This window comes from Diceros bicornis, chromosome 19 (assembly GCF_020826845.1).
Source record: "Diceros bicornis minor isolate mBicDic1 chromosome 19, mDicBic1.mat.cur, whole genome shotgun sequence".
Taxonomy (NCBI): Eukaryota; Metazoa; Chordata; class Mammalia; order Perissodactyla; family Rhinocerotidae; genus Diceros; species Diceros bicornis.
Window position 1 is genome coordinate 23144002 of NC_080758.1, and position 20418 is coordinate 23164419.

At 51.2% G+C, this 20418-nt stretch overlaps 2 protein-coding genes across 3 annotated transcripts in view; both read left to right on the forward strand.

The window, feature by feature from the left end:
• SOGA1 (suppressor of glucose, autophagy associated 1) overlaps positions 1-19574 on the forward strand; it is a 67051-nt gene extending 47477 nt beyond the window's left edge. The window contains exons 9-15 of one of the 2 annotated variants that reach the window (XM_058562744.1): positions 6020-6124; positions 7113-7280; positions 8877-9128; positions 10218-10289; positions 11328-11398; positions 12776-14126; positions 16919-19574. In XM_058562744.1, coding sequence (XP_058418727.1) covers positions 6020-6124; positions 7113-7280; positions 8877-9128; positions 10218-10289; positions 11328-11398; positions 12776-14126; positions 16919-17071 — 2172 coding nt within the window. In that variant the 3' untranslated portion in view covers positions 17072-19574. The remainder of the gene's footprint in view (positions 1-6019; positions 6125-7112; positions 7281-8876; positions 9129-10217; positions 10290-11327; positions 11399-12775; positions 14127-16918) is intronic. The other variant, XM_058562745.1, reaches the window with a different exon arrangement.
• Positions 1-20418, forward strand: part of DSN1 (DSN1 component of MIS12 kinetochore complex) — a 79957-nt gene that overhangs the window by 37479 nt on the left and 22060 nt on the right. The window lies entirely within an intron of this gene.

A 20418-nucleotide genomic window follows, 5' to 3' on the forward strand; every position in this document is an offset into this window, starting at 1 on the left:
CATCCATTCACTCATTCAGCGTCTGTTTCTTGGGAACCAGCTCTTTACTGGGGGCTGTGGCAGGTGCTGGGGATACCTGTGAAGAAGACAGCCTTGGTCCTGGCCTTACCGGGAGAAAGTCTCTTTGGGGGCTAGTAGGTCTTTAACACCTAATACTTCTTTGTTTCTCTTTTTAACAAACCTCAGAGTCTTCAGCAGGCAACAGTATCTAAGTGAATTTAATAATCTAGTTTTGTTGTTATTGCATTATATGCAATATAGTACATATTAATGTTTTTTATTCTTTTGAGGTATCACTTACACACAGTAAAGTGCACACATCTTAAGTGTACAGCTGATGAAGTTTGACAGTGTACACCCGTATAGCCCCCACCCAGATCACAATAGATCACATTTCCAGCACCCCAGAAGACTCCCTTGTACCCCAGTCAACATGCCCACCCCAGCAGTCAGTGCTGTTCTCATTCATACACCGTGGGTTAATTTGGTCTATTCTGGAACTTCATATAAGTGCATGTAGCCTTTTGTGTCTGGCTTCCTTTGCTCTGTATAATTTTTTGCGATTCGACCATGTTTGGCACGTAGAAGTAGTTCATTCTTTTTTCTTGCTGTTTATTTTTGACTTATGAATATACCTATTTTATTTCTAATATTACCTTCGATTTATGGCAGTGGGCACTGGCTTTCCATTTTTAGTAATAGTATCAACTTCCTCTTTTAGATGTGTCTAACTAGAAGGAGAGGTTGACTTGAAACATAACGATAGTACGGGTAGTATTGGATGTGGCTTTGGGAATGTGTGAAGCTCGGGAAGGACTCCCGTGGCCCATCTGTCCCTAGGTCTGTGCAGGACCCTTGTTCCTGAGAGCCCCTGCCCCATCATCAGCACGCTAACCTTGCTAGGAGAAGGGGGCCTGTGGGGACGTCATACCTCAGTCACACCCACCCGTGTTGGCACCGCTCACCTTGGCCGTGGCCTTTGGGGTACAGGTACCTCTGGTCTAGCCCAGGCTTGGCCCTCCGGCTCAGGCTACTCTTTCCAGAGCCAGTGGGGCCCAGTGGCACTCCCCAAGTCCCCATGTACCCCTGTCAGGGGTCCCCCAGAGTAGCCCGAATGCCCCAGGAGCAGGGGATGATGGTTAGACCTGACTCTGTAGCAAGAGTCCCCTGCCCCCACCCCCAGTGGGGCTCATAGTTCTTTTCCCGGGCCACCCAGCTCCTCAAGGCCCCTTGGGAGAGTCACTGACCGTCATTAAATGGACCCATTTCCTGCTGCCCACGCCCTGGAATATCTGACACAGAGGTGCCCCTGTGAGAAGTGGCTCAAAAGCCAGCATGGCTGCTCCTTGAGTGTCACCCTTTGTGACACCTGGGGCCTCCCGTTTGAAGCCACTGCCTGCTCTCTCTTTCATGGGATTTGAAAATATAGGACTTGCCTCTCCTCTTTGGAAGTCCCACACAGGCCTTTGGATGAAGCCTAGGGTTTTTTTTTTAATGTATTTTTTTAAATTTATTTTTTTAAATTCTAGTAAAATATTCATAACAAAATTTACCATTTTAACCATTTTTAAGTTCACAGTTCACTGTCATTAAGTACATTCACATTGTTGTGCAACCATGTCCACCATCCATCTCTAGAACTCTTCATCTTGTAAAACTGAAACTCTATACCCATTAAACACTAACTCCCCATCCCCTTCTCCCCCCAGTCCCTGGTAAGCACCATTCTACTTTCTGTCTCTGTGAATGTGACTACTCTAAGTACCTTACATAAGTGGAATCATACAGTATTTGTGTTTTGTGCCGGGCTTATTTCACTTAGCATACTGTCTTCAACGTTCATCCATGTTGTAACACATTGCAGAATTTCCTTCCTTTTTAATGCTGAATAATATTCCATTGTATGTATATGCCGCATTTTATTTCAGCTTTATTGATGTACAATTGACACATAGAGTTGTATATATTTAAGGTGTACAACTTGATGTTTTGATATATATACACATTATGAAATGATCACCTCAATCAAGCTAATTAAACTGTCCATCGTGGGGCCAGCCTGGTGGTTTAAGTTCATGTGCTGCACTTTGGCGGCCCAGGGTTTGTGGGTTCAGATCCTGGGCGTGGACCTAGGCACCGCTCATTAAGCCGTGCTGTGGCGGCATCCCACATACAAAATAGAGGAAGATGGGCACAGATGTTAGCTCAGGGAAAATCTTCCTCACCAAACAAAACAAAACAAAACAAAAACATATCCATCACCTCACATAGTTACCATTTCCTCCCTTCCTCCCTCCCTTCCTTCCTTCTGTCCTTCCTTCCTGTGGTAAGAACATGTAAGATTTACTCTCTTAGCACATTTCAAGAATGCAATGTGGTATTGTTAACTGTAGTCACCATGCTGTACATTAGATCCCCAGAACTTACTCATCCTGCGTAAATGAAACTTTGTACCCTTTATCCAACATCTCCCCGTTTTCCCCTCCTCCTGCCCCTGGCAACCACTATTCTACACTCTACTTCTATGAGTTTGACATTTTTGATTCTACATATAAGTGAGATCTTGAAGTATTTATCTTTCTGTGCCTGGCTTATTTCGCTTAGCATAATGTCCGCCAGGTTCATCCATGTTGTCACAAATGACAGGATTTCCTTCTTTTTTAAAACCAAATAATATTCCACTGTATGTATATATCACATTTTCTTTATCCATTCATTTGTAGACAGACACTTAGGTTGTTTCCACGTCTTGGTTACTGTGAATAATGCCGCAATGAACACGAGGGAGTGCAAATAGCAATTTGAGATTCAGATTTCATTTCTTTTGGAAATAGACCCAGAAGTGGGATTGCTGGATCATATGGTAGTTCTATTTTTAATTTTTTGGGAAACCACTATACTGTTTTTCCATAGCTAAAGCCCAGTTTTGGCTGCTAGGGAAGATGCTCCGCCACACCCCCCAAAGTGAATTGCCTGTAGGCCACATAACCTATGTTTTAAGTCAGTTTGTTTCAGGCAAACTCTCCATATTTGGTGAAAATTTTTCTTGCCATTTCCATGTCCTGGAGTAACAGCGAGAAAGAGAAACTTACTTTAGAAAAAAATAAGGTGTAAGCATAGAAAATTAAATAATATATGTGCCCATAATTAATAGAAATACACATATTTACTGAAATAGACATAATAAGATACAAACATACCCACATATGTTGTAAAAATAGATACAAACATATATGTACAGTCATGTGCTGCATAACAATGATTCGGTCAAAGATGGACTGCAGACAACAGTGGCCCCATAAGATTAGTACCATATAGCCTGGGTGTTTAGTGGGCTGTACCGTCTAGGCTTGTGTAAGTACACTCTATGATGTTCTCAGAATGATGAAATCACCTAACAGACACATTTCTCAGAGTGTACCCTTGTCGCTAAGCAATGTGTGACTGTATATGATATGATATAAAGCTCATGTGTATGAAAATACATACAAATACATAATAAAATACATGTAACTATATAAATAATAAACTTGATGTACATGCATACTTTTAAAGAATATACATGTCCACACATGCAGAATTAACACTCTATATGTGAATGATAACCCTCATCTATTGAGTATTTGTAGTGTTCTGGGCGCTGTGTTAAATGCTTTTAGTGGATTATTGCATTTCACTTGTATAAATACATCCTGTGATGTGGAGGCAATTATTATCCCCATTCTACCATGGATAACTATCTTTAATTCCTTGTCCTCAATTCTGAAATCCAGAAGCTCTGACTCACTCAGAGCTTCTTTTGTGTCTAACTCAGTTGGAAAACATTGTCCTGACATTCTTTTGGCAGCAAAACCTTTGTTATCCCATTTTATGTTATATTCACATGTTTGTAGGGGAGATATCGGTGTCCTTGAGCATAGGATGTTACGCCAGATTTTGCTGGGGCTGTTATGCAATATACAGTGTAGGTACCATATTATCCTTCTAAATCCCGATTAATTCTGAATTCCAAGTACGCCTGGCCCCAAGAATGTCAGAAAAGGAACCGTGCCCCCATGGATATAGGTGACGAAAAGTCTGTATGTTTAGATACTCGTGACCAGGGACGGAGTTGGGGTGCTTGTTCACGCAGGCCCTGCTCCCCCACATGCCTCCCAGCCTCAGTGCCTGCCCGGGCCCTGGAAACCCTTCGTCGTTTGGTTTCCAGGACACCGCACTCTCTTGGACTTCCTTCCACCTCACTGATTGCTCCTTCTCAGTCTCCGTGGCTGGACCCCCCTTTTCTCCCTGACCTGACCTCTTAACGTCAGAGTCCCTGGGGCTCAGGCCTTGGGCCACGTCGTTCCTTTACCTACACTTACTCCCTGGGGGAACTCAGCAGGCTCAAGGCTTAAATGGCCTTTCTTGCACACGGTGAATCTATCTAGAATCTACAGAATCTGACCCAGGCGCGCTGCCCACCTCCCCATCTGAGCCGTCATCACTTCTTGCCTGAATTATTACCATAGCCTCCTAACTGGTCTCCCTGCTTCTGCCCTTGCACCCTTCCACCAAGCGTCTTGTATTCAGTAGGGTACAGGGAGGTACCAGGCAGCAGGTACATCATGTGGCTGGTACCCCCTGGAGTTGTGCGATATCGAGCTCTGTTGCTCTCCTATAATGTAACTCAGCACAGCAGTTAGAGTGATCCTGTGAAACCGAAAGTCAGGTCGGTGTCACTCTTTGGCTCACAATCTCCACTGGCTCCCATTTCACCCAGAGAAGCCAAAGTCCCTACAGTGGCCTGGTCAACCAGCCTTGTTCTCCATGTCTCTCTCACTTCCTCCCTGGCTCTCTTGCTATTCCTCTAACAGATGTGTTCTCACCTCAGGGCCTTTGCACTTGCTGTGCCCTTTCTTGGAATTCTCGCCCTGCGGGTATTCACACGGTTTATTCTCCTACCTCCTTTAGGACTTTTCCCAAATATCACCTTCTCTCTAAGGCCCTCCTTGACCACCCGTGCACAGCACATCTTAGCTCCTTTCCCTGCTCTCTTTTTCTCCATAGCACCGATCACTATGTGACATTCTGTATATTTAATGACATTTCATATATTTCACTTATGTGTTTGTTTTCCTGCTACTGGAATGGAAGCTAAAGGGGGCCAGGGTTTTTTCTGTCTTGCTCACTGATGTATCCCCAGCTCCAAACACAGGACCCAGTACACGGTAGGTGTTCAATAAATATTTGTTGAATGAATGAATGAACGATAAATGAGCTCCCCAGTTAGGAGGCAGCTTCCTTCTGCTTCATTCCCATCCTGAATTAGTACCCTGGTCTCCTTGGCTGGCCCTGGACTCCTGCCCAGAATCCATCAGCAACTAACTCTCCCTCCCAGGAGATCTCCTTCTGTCCCCTCAAACCTTTGGTTGCCCTCATCTATAATTATGGGGTGCCCGTGGCCCTGTTGTTCCAACCACAGTGCCCACCTTGACCCCGCCTGGCAACGTGGTTATTTCTGAGTAGCGCTCAGGGATGCCTCGTGGTCGTTGGGGCAGAAGACATGGTGTAGGAGGCCAGAAGGGCCTGACTCTCCAGCTGTGCTCCTGGGCCTAGACGGTGCCCAGGGGTCAAATCTAAAATTTGGGAAATCAAGGCCCAGCCCTTTGGCCAGGTGGTTAAAGTTCCACATGCTCTGCTTCAGCAGCCCAGGTTCGCGGGTTTGAATCCTGGGTGCAGACCTACCCCACTCACCAGGCATGCTGTGGCGGTGTCCCACATACAAAAAAATGGAGGAGCATCGGCACAGACGTTAGCTCAGGGCTAATCTTCCTCAGGGAAAAAAAAAATTTGGAAATCGGCGCTGAGCTAGGGTGCTGTGGTTCATCCTGTATCATAACCCCCCATTCTTTCTTCCCGCCTGGCTGTGCAGTCCCCTTTCTATCTGGACCACTAGCCTGAATCCCCTCCCCCTGAGGGTCAGACTCCCAGGCATGACGCCTTCCCACCCCCCTGTTGAGTGTGTTTTTTAAAAAAATAGGTAAATAGCATGAAGGAGCTGTACCTGCTAATGGAGGAAGAAGAATTAAACGCCCAGCATTCTGATAACAAGACCTGCACAGGGGACAGCTGGACCCAAAACACGGTGCGTTCTCAGCCCATGCCTGGTCCTGTCCTGTCCATTTGTTCCTTGGTTTAGTGATCACTTCCTGCCACCTTCTCTGATCCATCTTGCACTGGGCACTGGAGCTGCAGAGGGTTATTGCTTGGTCACTGGCCCCAGATGCGCAGTGCTGTGGGGTTCGTAAGTCATCCCAGGGCAGTGACAGAGGGCCAGATGAAGGACTGTGGGGTCACAGGCAAGGGAGCAATTAATTCTGTTTGGAGTGTAGGGGACAGGATCACAGAGAAGGGGTCATAGATGGTGGGCTTTTGAAGGATGAAGAGGAGCTTGCCCAATAGAGAATGGGGAAAAGGCCATTCAGGACCAAGAGAACTGTGTGTGCGGAGGTGTGGCAAGGTATTCTGGGACTGGCTGCAGCTTGGGATGTACACAGTAGGGGTAAGGACATCAGGCTGAGGTCTTATGAAGAGGGACATCACCCTTGTAGTCTGGAGTCGGGAACCCTCAAATCAAGCCATGGGATAGAGAAAGCAGTGGGGTCAGGCTCCCAGGGTCACACAGTGAGCTTGAGTATGGGTGGGAGACAGGTCGTGGGCCAAGGAGAGAGAACTGAGACCCAGTCAGGCAGTCAGGGAGGCTCCATGGTTCGGACTTCCTGTCTGGCCCCACGGTGGTTCAGAGATGCGGATCTTGGCCAAGGATACAGACCCAGGGCTTAGACTGGGCAGAGCCTTGAAGAAGCCAGGGCCCAGCTCAGCTTTAGGCTGAATAATTCTTGCTGTGATGCAGGGTTTTTGTTTACGTGAGGCTGGGGCGCATGTCAGCAGAGGAGATGGCCAGGGCTGGGCTTGTCTTGCCCACGTTATGGGTGAGAAGACCCCAGAGAGGTTGTGGGACTTGCCCGAGGCCTAGTCGAGTCCCGGGCTGGACTCTGGGTAAGAGCTCCCAGCCCAGACTCCCCTCCCTGCCCTCCTAAAGCTCCTGACCCAGGCCTCGCCCCTGTCTGCAGCCCAACGAGTACATCAAGACGCTGGCCGACATGAAGGTGACGCTGAAGGAGCTGTGCTGGCTGCTCCGGGATGAACGCCGTGGTCTGACCGAGCTGCAGCAACAGTTTGCCAAGGCCAAGGCCACCTGGGAGACAGAGCGAGCAGAGCTCAAGAGCCATACCGCCCAGGTGAGTCTCCCGCCTGTAGAGACATCTTCCGCCTTGTTGCCCTCTCAGCAGCCCTCATCAGCTGTCGGATCTGGGAGCAGGATGCTCAAGCCATGCTTCTAGAAGCATAGGAACCCCTTCACCTCAACTTGTGGCCCAGAGTGGGCAAGAGACCTGCCTAGAGTCACACAGCAAGGATGCAAGAAACAGTGGGGAATGGGCCAGGGAGAGAAGGTGAGGGAGTGACAAAAGGGCACGGGGGCATCACAGGCACCGCTGCTGCACCACCTGCTCACAGGTGAAGCCAGAACACTCTGATTCCTGTCTGCACCTGGTAACGGCCTTCAGATACCTGCATGGACTCCCGCTGCCTGCTGTCATTCGTTCCCTCCTCTCCTCATAAGGATCCCTTGACCCCCTGCTACCTGGCTCTGTTTTGCTCTGTCCACTCAAACTGGGGGACTCCCCTTCCCACAACCCAGTGTGACTGAAGGAGCCTTAACCAAGGGCCCTGGGTATTAGGCCTCTGCTGTGTGCCTAGAGGCAGGTTGCTGCCCCCTCTGGTCTGAAAAGTGAGAGGGTGCGCTTCCTCCCACTCAGAGAGAATGCTCTGACCGCTCTCCCTACCCCCCGCCATGACTCTGGGTCCCAACTGCCTGCGGCCTCCCCTGCTCCAGGCTGCCTTCCCGGGCATCACAGCCCCTTGGAGGTGGGTACCCTGAAGACCTCTGCTGGACAAGTGACAAAACAGGCATAGAGGAGTTAAGTTTCTTTCCCAAGGTCACCCAGCTAGTAAGTGCAGACCTGATCTTTGCTCCCCAAACCTCTGTCCCTCCTGGCTCCCCATGACCGCGATGCCACCTTCTTCCCAATGCTCACAGACTTCCGGCCTCCCAGTGCCACCATTCTTGCTTCCTGACCCTCCCCGCAGATCTCACAGCTCCTGCTCCATCTGCACGTTTCACAGTGTCCACTGCTCCTGCTGCCCCCAAACCCAGCCATTCCAGGTGCCCCTCCCCACTGGGAACCTGAGTGGCCCTCTGAGGGTTAACATCCCAGACCACAGCCTGATTGATGTGGGGTGCATTCATTCTTGAGGTTGCATGCTTACCTCCTGCCACCCCAAAGGTGTGGGGCCAAGAAAGCCATCAGGCTGGAGTGATTCCTGCACACGTTCGTGATGTGACTGTGTGTGCCTGTCCCCCACTAACTGTAAACTATACCACTGGTTAGAGTTGATGAAATATCCTGAGAAGCAGTAACAAGGAGCCTCTGCCATTTTGTAGCTCTGTAACCTGGGACAAATAACTTAATCTTTTTGAACCTCTTCCTCTCCTGTAAAATATTGAAAATGGTAGTTATCTTGCCGAGTTTTCATGAGAATACTGAGATAATGCCTGAAAAGCCCTTGGCACAGAGCTTGGCCTGTAGAAAGAGCTTCACGAGAGCCTTGGTTGTGAGGAGGGGGTAGTTCTGACTGGGGAGGTCAGCGAAGGCTTCCTGGCTGAGGGGTCCTCCCAGGAGAGCTCTCTCTGGTGCCCGGGAGGGAAGGATAGAGGAGGGCGGGGCGGGGGGGCCCCCTGGTGCCAGCCACCCAGTTTGCCTTTCCTTCCGCAGATGGAGCTGAAGGCTGGGAAGGGGGCCGGGGAGCGGGCGGGGCCCGACTGGAAGGCAGCCCTGCAGAGGGAGCGTGAGGAGCAGCAGCACCTCCTGGCTGAGTCCTACAGCGCCGTCATGGAGCTGACGCGGCAGCTGCAGATCAGCGAGCGCAACTGGAGCCAGGAGAAGCTGCAGCTGGCGGAGCGGCTTCAGGGTGAGAAGCAGCAGGTGGAGCAGCAGGTAAAGGAGCTGCAGAACCGCCTGAGCCAGGTGAGGCCTGTCCCAGCCCAAACTGGCTTGAGCCACAAGGGGGAGTCACTGCAGGAAATGTCCGGGGGTAGGGTATCCTTCAGGTACAGCTGGATCTAAGTGCTCAGAGAATGCAGTAGGGACTAGGTCTTTCTCTCTGCCAGTCTCTCAGGCTGCTTTTCTCTCTGCTTTATTCCTAAGCAAGCTGTCCTCAAATATGGCTACTGTTAGTTTTGTGCTCATATCCTCACAACGTAGCAACTGTAATGGAAAGAGAGTGTTCCTTTTCTACAAGGCTCTGATTGGCCAGGTGTGAGTCATGTGCCTGCCCCTAGCACCTACCGAAACCCAGGAACCAAGAGGGAAGAACCAAGGGTGTTTCCCCATGGGAAAATTGGAGTCCTCTGACCAAAAGAGGGGGCATAGAAAAAACAATCATTGACCATTGCACCCACTACAGTTTACATCATGCACCCCGCTGCCACCTACCAGGCTGCTATGCTCCACTCTTTATTTCGACTCTTCCTGTTTTACTTTTTATTTTAATTTCATAAATCAGGACTTCATTTTTATATATAAGACCCAAATATTGCAAAAGCATACTCCAGTCCACATCTTCCCTTTCTTGCTATTTAAATTTATATTCACAGAGATTGTTTTGTATCATTAATTGATTCATAATGTACGTGTTGTTTATACTCTGCCTCTTTCATAGAGAGCTGTTCACGACAGAGCGTAGAGGCTGGTCTCGTTCAGTGTAACTGCTGTTTAGCATTCCGAGTATGGAGACACCATTCTGATTTGATTCAGCTGCTGCTTAGCAGATCTGGCTGGTGCAGGAATTGTAGCATGGATTAACCTAGTAGTAACTGTGACTCTATTAGATATAATGACATCTATAAGGATGCCTGGAAGTAGTTGCTTTCATGATCATTTTCCAAATCCACCTGGTTGGTGGCTGGGAGCTGCTGCCCACTGGAAAGTGGCTCCAAGTCCGTGATCTGGGTCCTCCCAGCTGCAGAGCAGAGCCTGGGGGGTGGCCCTGCACAGAGCGAGGCCCTGCTCACCAGCTTTGCCCGCCACTGACCCGCCCTCTTTACCCTTACCCAGCTGCAGAAGGCTGCTGACCCCTGGGTCCTGAAGCACTCGGACCTGGAGAAGCAAGACACTGGCTGGAAGGAGGTGAGTGGGGGGGCAGGCCGCCCCTGTGCTCTTGGCTCCTGGCTACACTGGAAAGTCCCTCACTTGTGGGGGACGTGACAGGGAGAATGCTAACCTCGTCCCGCAGGTCACATCCTGGCACCTCGGGCTCCTCAACCCCAGGGTCTCTACCCCGTGGTTCCAGCCTGTGGTTTGGGACTTGTGAAGGATGCTCTGCCAGCGCCATCCTTCCATGCCTGGGAGAAAGGCTGGTGTCTCTCTGTGTATTCTTGTCCAGGCCCCTTGCCTTCTCTTGGTTCCAGTTGTGTCTTTCTGAAAAGCAGGGCCTATAAATATCTGTGTGATCCTGGGCAAGTCACTTTCCCTCTCTGGGCCCCAGTTGCCTCATTGGTAAAATGTGAATCGCATTCTCTGCCTTAGCCTAGCCCTGGTTCAATTAGGACACAGTGGCGAAGTTTGCTCCTAAGCCTCAGGTGCATTGTCCATATAGCATCACATTGAGTAACCAAACAGTGAACATACAGGCCTCTGCATCGTCTCATGTAATCCTCATGACAGCCTGGGGAAGTGGTGTGTTAGTCAGGAGATTTGGTGGCAAGCAACAAAAACCCATTCTGGGGAACTGAGGCAGGAGAGGATTTTATTAGCGGCTCAAGAGGGCTGGTGATGTAGGTTCAGAAAACTGGTGAGGGCCCCAGGGGGCCTGCTCCGGAACCAGGGTGAGACAAGCCCAGAGCAGGGACCTTCAGGTCACTGCTGTCACCGCCAGTTGAACAGCAGCCACCACAGGTGCTTTGTTGCTGCCACCACATTCAGAATGAGTTCTAAAGGGACTCTTTCCTTGGGGCTCTCTCTTGGAGCTGCGATTGGCCAAGCCTGGATCACATACCTATGGAGAGGGGCTTAGAGGCACTGTAGCCAGAAACCGACCAATGGACATTCTAGATCGGTGCTGACATCACTCCTGATCTACAAGAGGAGACTCAGGTGTGAGAACTCCTGTCACCTTACCTCGCTGTGCTGGTGACCAGAACTAACCCTGTCTCTTTTCTTTGACAGACACGCAGTGAGAAGATCCACGACAAGGAGGCTGTTTCTGAAGCTGAGCTTGGGGGAACCGGCTTAAAGAGGTGCTGGCATCCTCTCCTCCCCGCCTCCTCAGCCCTGCAGCCCCGCCCCCTGCTCAGCTCTCCAGCCCCGCCCCTGCTCTGCCCTCCAGCCCCGCCCCCTGCTCAGCTCTCCAGCCCCGCCCCTGCTCCGCCCTCCAGCCCCGCCCCCTGCTCCGCCCTCCAGCCTCGCCCCTGCTCCGCCCTGGAGGCCTGACCCGCCCCTCTGCCTGTCTTCTCTTTGGTGCCCACTGTGCCCACCGCTGCACCTCAGTAGAGTTGGAAGAACACTGGTATATGGTTTCTATAGAACTCAAGCCATCTAGGAGATGGGAAGCTTGGGGCGATGGGAATTCCAGCCTGCTGTTTGTTTGATTCTGGGCATGGAATACTGGGGCACCTGCATATCCTACCTGGGAAAGAAACTGCTTAGCTCCTCTTGGGGTTCTTTCTTCCTGTCTCTGGAGTTAGGAGACTTGAGCTGTGGCCAAGGAGACCCCCAGGGCTGTCAGGACCATGTCTCCACCGTTAGGAAACCCATGAAAGGAGAGGGCAACAGAACCCACAGGGGCCATGAGAGCAGCCAGAAGCTAGGCGGACCCCAGGGTAGGAGGGTGGGCTCTGGAGTCAAGAGTACGGGTTAGAATTACAGCTCTGCTGTTCCTAGCTCTGTGACCTTGGGCAATACTTCCCATCTCTGCCTAGTGGGATAACAGGAGCTGCCTCCTCGACTTATTAGAGGATTGAATGGTCTGACACGTTAGATGCACTTACACATGCCTTGCACTTGCAGTCAGCAGGCAATACATGTGCCAGGTCTGTGTCGGAGATTAATGGTGGCTTAGTGTGAGTTTCCCCAAAAGCAAACCCTGAGACAAGAATGTGAGTGCAAATGGTTTATCTGGGAGGGTGTTTCAGGAAACACCAGCCAGTTGATAACCTGTTATCAACCAGGTTGTACATGGACAACCAGAGCTCAGTGTCGCTGAGGAACTCTCGGAGCCAGAGTGGAACATGCAACACAGAGTTCTCCCACCCAAGGAACAAGGAGGCTGGGTACCAAGCCACCAAATCCAGCTCATTGTTTGTTGAGGGCAGCATCTAGGCATAAACTCTCTGCTATTTCTAGCTTCCTCTGTGGAGGCCAGGTGTGCTCCTGCAGTCAGAAAAAAGCCCTCGGGTGGAGAATGGCGGGTGCTCAGAGCGTGCGGTGTTGGGCACGTAGGTGTGAGTGCAGAGGGGATGTGGGGCAGGGCACCGACAGCGTCTTCCACAAGAGGTGAGCAGGACAGCCGTGGCCCCAGCCCTTGTGCAGTGCACGGACCGGGAGGAAGACCACAGTGCCCGCTGGGTGTATGTTAGCTTCCATTAACACCACTCGTCCTCCTCTGCTCTTCCTAGGACCAAATCTGTTTCCTCCATGTCTGAGTTTGAAAGTTTGCTTGACTGTTCCCCCTACCTTGCCAGCGAAGGGGCCCGGGGCAAGAAGCTGCCAAACAACCCTGCCTTTGCCTTTGTGGGCACCCAGCCAGTGGACCCAGAGAAGGATGCCCAGGAACAGCCAGGGCTCTCACCAAGGGACTGCAGCCGCCTGGGCGCCCTGGCCTGCCAGGACCCGGCAGGGAGGCAGATGCAGCGCAGCTACACAGCTCCCGACAAGACGGGCATCCGCGTCTACTACAGCCCCCCGGTGGCCCGGCGCCTGGGTGTGCCCGTGGTCCATGACAGGGAGGGCAAGATCATCATCGAGCCTGGCTTCCTCTTCACCACAGCCAAGCCCAAAGAGTCGGCTGAGGCTGACGGGCTGGCCGAGAGCTCCTACAGCCGGTGGCTCTGCAACTTCTCACGGCAGCGCCTGGACGCGGGCTCAGGAGGCAGCCCCTCGGCGTCCGGGCCTGGCTTCCCAGCGGCCCTGCACGACTTTGAGATGTCAGGCAACATGAGCGACGACATGAAGGAGATCACCAACTGCGTGCGCCAGGCCATGCGCTCGGGCTCGCTGGAGAGGAAAGTGAAGAGCACGTCCAGCCAGACAGTGGGCCTAGCCAGTGTGGGCACGCAGACCATCCGCACGGTCAGTGTGGGGCTGCAGACCGACCCGCCCCGCAGCAGCCTCCACAGCAAGAGCTGGTCACCCCGTAGCTCCTCGCTCGTGTCTGTGCGCAGCAAGCAGATCTCCTCCTCCCTGGACAAGGTGCACTCGCGCATCGAGCGGCCATGCTGCTCGCCCAAGTATGGCTCGCCAAAGCTCCAGAGGCGGTCTGTGTCCAAGCTGGACAGCGCCAAGGACCGCAGCCTGTGGAACCTGCACCAGGGCAAGCAGAACGGCTCGGCCTGGGCCCGCTCCACCACCACGCGGGACAGCCCCGTACTGAGGAACATCAATGATGGGCTGTCCAGCCTCTTCAGTGTGGTAGAGCACTCGGGGAGCACCGAGTCTGTCTGGAAACTGGGCATGTCCGAGGCCCGGGCCAAGCCTGAGCCGCCCAAGTACGGCATTGTGCAGGAGTTCTTCCGCAACGTGTGTGGCCGGGCACCAAGCCCCACCTCGGCGACAGGGGAGGAGAGCACCAAGAAGCCAGAGCCCCTCTCCCCGGCCAGCTACCATCAGCCGGAGGGCATGGCCAGGATCCTGAACAAGAAGGCAGCCAAGTCAGGCAGCAGCGAGGAGGCCCGACTCTCCGTGCTGCCCCAGGTGGGGAAGGATGGTGTCCCCCGGGATGGAGACGGAGCCATGGTCCTTCCCAATGAGGTAGGTGGGTAGGGTCTGCCCTTTTTCTTGGGAGTTGAGGTTGGCTTATAAAGTACAAGTTCCTTTGGTTTTGAAACTTAGGAAATATAATTGTGTGCTTCAGAAAGTTCTGCACTAGTCTGGGATGGGGGTTGGGAGGCCCCAGAACTGGAACGACAGACCTGATGGACAAATGGTCTGAATACCAAGAGACTAGTGGGCATGGCTTAACTAGCTGCTTTGCCACCGCACAGCAGAGATTGCCAGCATCCCCACCAATGAAAGGGTGTGCTCACTTCTCTCCTGCCACCCAATGGTGTGCTGGAGCAGGCTCGTTTGGTCCGTGAGAGTCAGTCGTGTGCATCTCTGTGTTCAGTGACATCACCCTGGTACCTTGAGATCGGCCACAGTGGGAGGATTTACACCCTGAAAATTGGCAAATGCTACAAATCAAGGCTTCTCGCCTCACTCTTGGAAAACTAGTTATTAAACATTTACCAGCACACCCCTGCCCCCACCCCACCATGGCTCCATCCTAAATGCTCTCATTTTCTCTGAGGATCTTTTGCTGCACACCCCACTCCTGATATCAGTGTCAGATTTAGTTGGGGATTATTTGCATGTTAGTAAAAGAATGCATGTAAGTTATCTTCGCAGAAAGGGAAACGGCAGAGTATCTTATAGAACCCAAGGGTAGGGACGCAAAGGCCTCAGCAGTTTCTTCTGTCTCTCTCCTCTCTCGCGAGCTTCATTTTCTCTTATGTCCTCTTCCTTCCTCTCTCTCTCTCTCTGTTGCATTTGCATATGGTTCAGGTGGGCTGAACCAGCTCTGGTTTTATAACATCTTCCAGTTCAAACACCTAAGAGAGACTGACTCAAACCCCTCAGTCCCAATTCCATATTTCTGGAAGAAAGAAACTGACTGGTCCAGCTCGAGTCCCCTGTACCCCCTTGGTCCAATCAGCTATGGCCAGGAGTGGTATCTTGTGGTCTGTGGTGCACTCAGTGAGGGCTGTAGGTGGGCACAGAGAGGTGGCAGGGCATACAATTGACCCAATTGTATGCATTGTATGTGTAGTGGTTTCTAGTTTTTCCCTATTATAAATAATGCTACTGTGAACATCTTGGTGCAAAAACATTTTTCCACATTTCAGATCATTTCCTCAGGTTTGAGTTGCAGAAATGGGATTATAAGATAAAAGAATATAAATTTTTAAAGGTATTTGGTAAATGTTGCCAAATTGTTTTTCAAAAGAGTTTGTCCAATTTCTACAGCCCCTAGTAGTGTGTGACTGTAGCTCACTGAATTCTCACAAACTGAACACACCCATCGTATTAGGGTTCTCCAGAGAAACAGAACCAATAGGAATCAATATATATATAAGGAATTGGCTTATGTGATCATGGACGCTGACAAGTCCCAGGATCTTCAGGGTAGGTTAGCAAGCTGGAGGCCCAGGAGAGCCAATGGTTTAGTTCTAGTCTAAGTTCAAAAACCTGAGAAGCAGAAGAGCCAGTGGTGTATTTCCAGTCCAAAGGCTGGCGGCCTTGAGACCCAGGAAGAACTGATGTTTCAGTTTGAGTCTGAAGGCAGGAAAAAAGCCAATGTCCCAGCTTGAAGGCCATCAGGCAGGAAGAATTCTTTGTCTCAGGGAGAGTTAGCCTTTGTGTTCTAGTGAGGCCTTCAACTGATTGGATGAGGCCCACCCACATTAGGGAGGGCAATCTGCTTTACTCAGTCTACCAATTTAAATATTAATCTCATCCAGAAGCATCCACACAGAAGCACTGAGGATAATGTTTGACCAAATATATGGCACCCTGTGGCCCAGTCAAGTTGACACATAAAATTAATCATTACACCCATATAACCACACCTACATCAAAAAACAAAGGTACAAAGCTGGCTGTATTTTGAATGTTGATTTTAAATCTGATCCAGATATTTTTCAGTATTTAAAATGTGCATGCTCCCCACTAACCAGTAGTCCTCCTAGGAATGTAGCCTATGGAAATATTGACTGAGGTGGGAAAACGTACTTGTGTAAAGAAATGTATTGCATTATTAATAAAAATTGCTAACATTTATTGAGTACTTAATAGGTACTATGCCAAATGCTTTACATACCATATCTGATTTTACCCTCACAACAACTTTGAGAAAGGTATCATGTCCCTCATCTTAGAGAGGAGGAAATCAAGGCTCAGGGAGGTTAAGTAACTTATCTAAGGTCACACAGCTGGTAAGTGGCAGGGCTGGGATTTGAACCAAGCATTTTAGTTCTTCAGCAGCACTTTTAACCATTATCCCTGTGTGTTGGTAATAGTAAAAAATTAGAAACTATCTAAATGCACATCAAAAATGAATTGGATAAATAAATTAAGGTATTTCCATTTAGTGGAATAGTATACAGCTATTAAAAAGAAAGAGATGTAGACACACTTAGTGACAGAAAAGTGTTCATGTTTTGCAATTGCAATATAGGCTATAGGGGATGAAGTCATTCTGGTAAATGTATATGTGCACAGTGTGTTGAGAATTTATCTTTGATGTGTAAGAACATGTATAACATCCACTTTCTTCTCTGTATATTCCAGAATTTAATACATTCTGGAGTGTTATTTGTAAACATTCATTACTGCTCTAATGGGAGAAAAACAGTTTTAAAAAATTGGTCCAGAGAGGGGCTATAGCCCCTGGGAACTGGTCCCTGGGCCCAGCTGAGTCCAAATTCCTTGCTTGGCTGTCCACCCACCCCCTGGGTGGTCAGTGCCTCCTGGCTCCTCCTCACTTCCTCCCTCCCTCCTCCTAGGATGCCGTTTGTGACTGTAGCACCCAGTCTCTCACCTCCTGTTTTGCCCGGCCATCCCGCTCTGCCATCCGCCACTCTCCTTCCAAGTGCAGGCTGCACCCTTCAGAGTCCGGCTGGGGTGGGGAGGAGAGGGCAGCCCCCCCCAGCGAGTGACAGAGCAGCCGAGCTCCCCGCCTCGACCAGCCCAGTCCCTGGATAGCTGAAAGGAACCAGCGGAGAGGAGAGGCGACAAGGCGAGGAGCCCGTGCCCTCAGCGTCATCTAGCCCTGGGGGACAGCAGCTGCACCACTGCCAGAGAACAGCCTTCCCATCCAGGTAAAGCGGGGTCTCCTGCTGACCGCTGGGTGGTGCTCTCCGACTTCCCAGGGGAAGGCAGTGAGTGGGAGAAAGACCAAAACTGGGCTTCGGAAGCGTCTACAGAGAGATCCGTTGGAACCCAATCCCTGGGTCCTGAGGGAGAGCCTTGCCTGCTTCTATACACAGCCACTTCTCAGAAGAGCCAAGGAAAGGATACACTTCTGGCAGTGCCCTCAGGGAAGGGGCTCACAGAGATGTTCGTGGCCAGCCACATTCCCTTCATGGGCAGGAAACGCCGACGAGAACAGGCTTTGCTCTGGGCTCAGTTTAGGGTTCCTGGTGGAGCTGGGCCGGGCACCGTGCCCATCCCTTCCTCCCCTCCACCGCCTCCTCTGCTCAGCCCCTGCTCTGGATTGCTGTGACTCCAGGGGGTATGATAGGGCCGAAGCAAGGGCCAGGTATCTGCTTGGAATCCTGGAGCCCCGGAGCTCCCTGCCCAGAGCTTGGATGCAGTGAGGACTGGAAGACGAAGTGGGAATGTGTGGGCTTCGGGCTGGGGGCCCTGGAACTGCCTCCCTTGCCAAGGTGATCGGGGGACCCCAACCTTCCCACAAGACTCCTTGAGGACAGAAACAGGTAGAGTCAGTCTTAAGAGCTGGTACACAGATAATGCCTAAATGCCCACAGCCTTGATTGCTGGGGCCTCTTGCCCCAGCATCCTGGAAGGGCGCCACTGTGTTTACATCCTGCAGCTGGTGCAGGGCAAAGATATTCCCAGTAAGAGACTCCCAGTTGGCCAGGCCAGGCCAAGGAGCACTCCAGGAGGCCCGTGCCCCAGGACACGGTGGTAGACTGGGGCCTGGAAACACATTTCTTGCCTAGGTTGTTTATTTGAATTTTTCTTACTATAAATATTTAAGGTGGTTTTACTTTATTTTAATAATTTAATTTACCCCAAAGTCCCTAAGGTAATTTATTGGAGGTTGAGACATGTATTCTTGCCGCTGGGACAATGCGAGGCTTCTAACACGATGGACAGGCATGGGGTCCCCATGTGGACGAGGCAGCTTAGCAGCCGAGCTCTGGTCTTCTGGTCAGGTGTGGAGGGCCCCCCAGCAGAGCTGGAGCCCTGTGGCATGCTCCCCCAACACCGCTGACCACTGGCCTCAGAGTGCTGCTTTTCACTCAGCACCTGGTACCTGCCCGGCCCCGACAGTCAGTTTGTAAGCGCTCACCGACACGGTGGAGGGCTGGACCGACGTCACCACTTCCCAGACATTCTCCACTTCCCTTCTCATTTTCCTCCCTCCCTCTGACACCTTTTTTGATGAGTCAAACATGGATTACCCGGGCTCTATTGAGAGCATGGAGATCCCTTCAAGTTCCCCAAGTGAGAACCCACAGGAAAACAGGACTGAACTTTGAGAATGTTGTTTATTGCAGCTTTGCACATGGACCTGAGAGTGTCTGTCAGCCTGCCTCAGTTCTCACCAGCCTGCCAGCCTTTTCACCAGCCTCTCTTCTTAGCCTTACGGCCTCTCACGGCTCATCTCCCAGCCCCAACTCCACTGCCCACCCTTTCCCACGTCCTGTGTCAGCTCCCTGAGCCATCACACGGATTGCGACGGGGCTCACTGCGCTGTGGCGAGGAGGCCTCATCTGGCCTCCCCCTTGGTGCCAGTGAACCCATTTTGGTTGCACACATGCCTGCACACATGCACATATGTGGCCCTCCTGTCACTGGCTGGGGGCCCAGAGTGGAAATACCAGCATGAAGCAGATTGACAGGAATTCCCCATCAGGAAGACCAAAAGCCAGCAGCTTTGCTAGTTTGCCCCCAGGACTCAGGAGACACCTCTGCACTCCCCCCTGCCAGCTCCCTGTCCTGCCCTTTCAGGGTCACCTGGACCAGCTACCCAAAGTCCATCTCCATTCCCTAGTGGCAGACCATCAGGTCACGTCAGTCCGACCAGCCACTTGTTCATGCCATAGTGACCTGTGTGGGCAGACAGGCAGGCCCATGGGGCCTCTGAGATGCCACTGCTCCCCACCAAGAGGTCAGGGCCCCTCCGAGGTTATGTCCAGGTGAGGGGATTCAGACCAGGCCACAAGCCACCAGAGGCCTTCTGCCACTTCCCCGAGTTGCAGAGGGCCAGAAAGCCTGTGCTCTCAGCCTTGGGGAGAAATCTTCGTGAGACCTGAACCCTACAGCCTCCCACCGCGCTCAGCCTTACCATCGTCCTCGTTCAAGACTGTCCTTGCCATCTTCATTGTCCCAGCGCCTGGCCACCTGGCCCCAGCCGGTGTTAGAGGCTCCAGATCTTGGTTTTCAATAAAGTCCCAGTTTCTACTTCCTGCATGTCACTGTGCAAGGTCACTCATCACTGTTCCTACAGAAGCCTCTGGACACGGGGCTTGATGGGGTTGAAAATGTTACATGTAAATATTGGTTTGGTTTGATTTTTAGCTTTTTAATTAGTAACTGGTTGTATTTTCTTTTTTGGGGCGGGGGGGGGGGTTGGTTTGTAAAAACTCTCTACTCTTTTGGAATGTAATTTCTAAGTTTGTTTGTTTCTTCAAATGCCTTTTATGTCTTGGTAACATTCCCAAAGCAGAAAACTGCCTGACTCACAGTGGGGATTGCCCTGGAGCACTGGGTCCCAGGAAGGAACACTGCCCTTCTTCCCTTTCTTCCCCTGCCTACTATCTCTCCGCCCTTTTACTCCTAGCACCTTCCTCCTCCTCCTTTACCCTTCTCCTTTTTCCCCATCTCCACTCTCTTCAACCAAAGTCCCAAGGAACCCTGGGGTCCTAATCCCCTACTAACTGCTAGACTTGGGTCCATGGTGTTGGCACCAGTTGGTTGGGGGAAATGGGGACCAGCTGACACAGTTGACCCTAAACTAGGCGACCTCATGTTTCTAGTATCAGACCTCTTCCCAGAGCCAAATTAGACCCTCCTGGGGGCAATGATGTCTATATTTGACATGAAATTCAGACCACTTTGGCACATCAGTGGCTCCTAGACCCTGTATGCACAAGGCATCAGAACCCAATTCCCTATCTGCCTTGTGGTCCTTTCCTCACAGTTCTTTTGCCACCAATGGCTGACCAATTTAAAAACACCTCCAAGAAGTCTTGCTTTCTATGAACTCAGAATGGGCCCCACCCCTTGGTCACCCCAAGGATGCTCTTCCACCAGC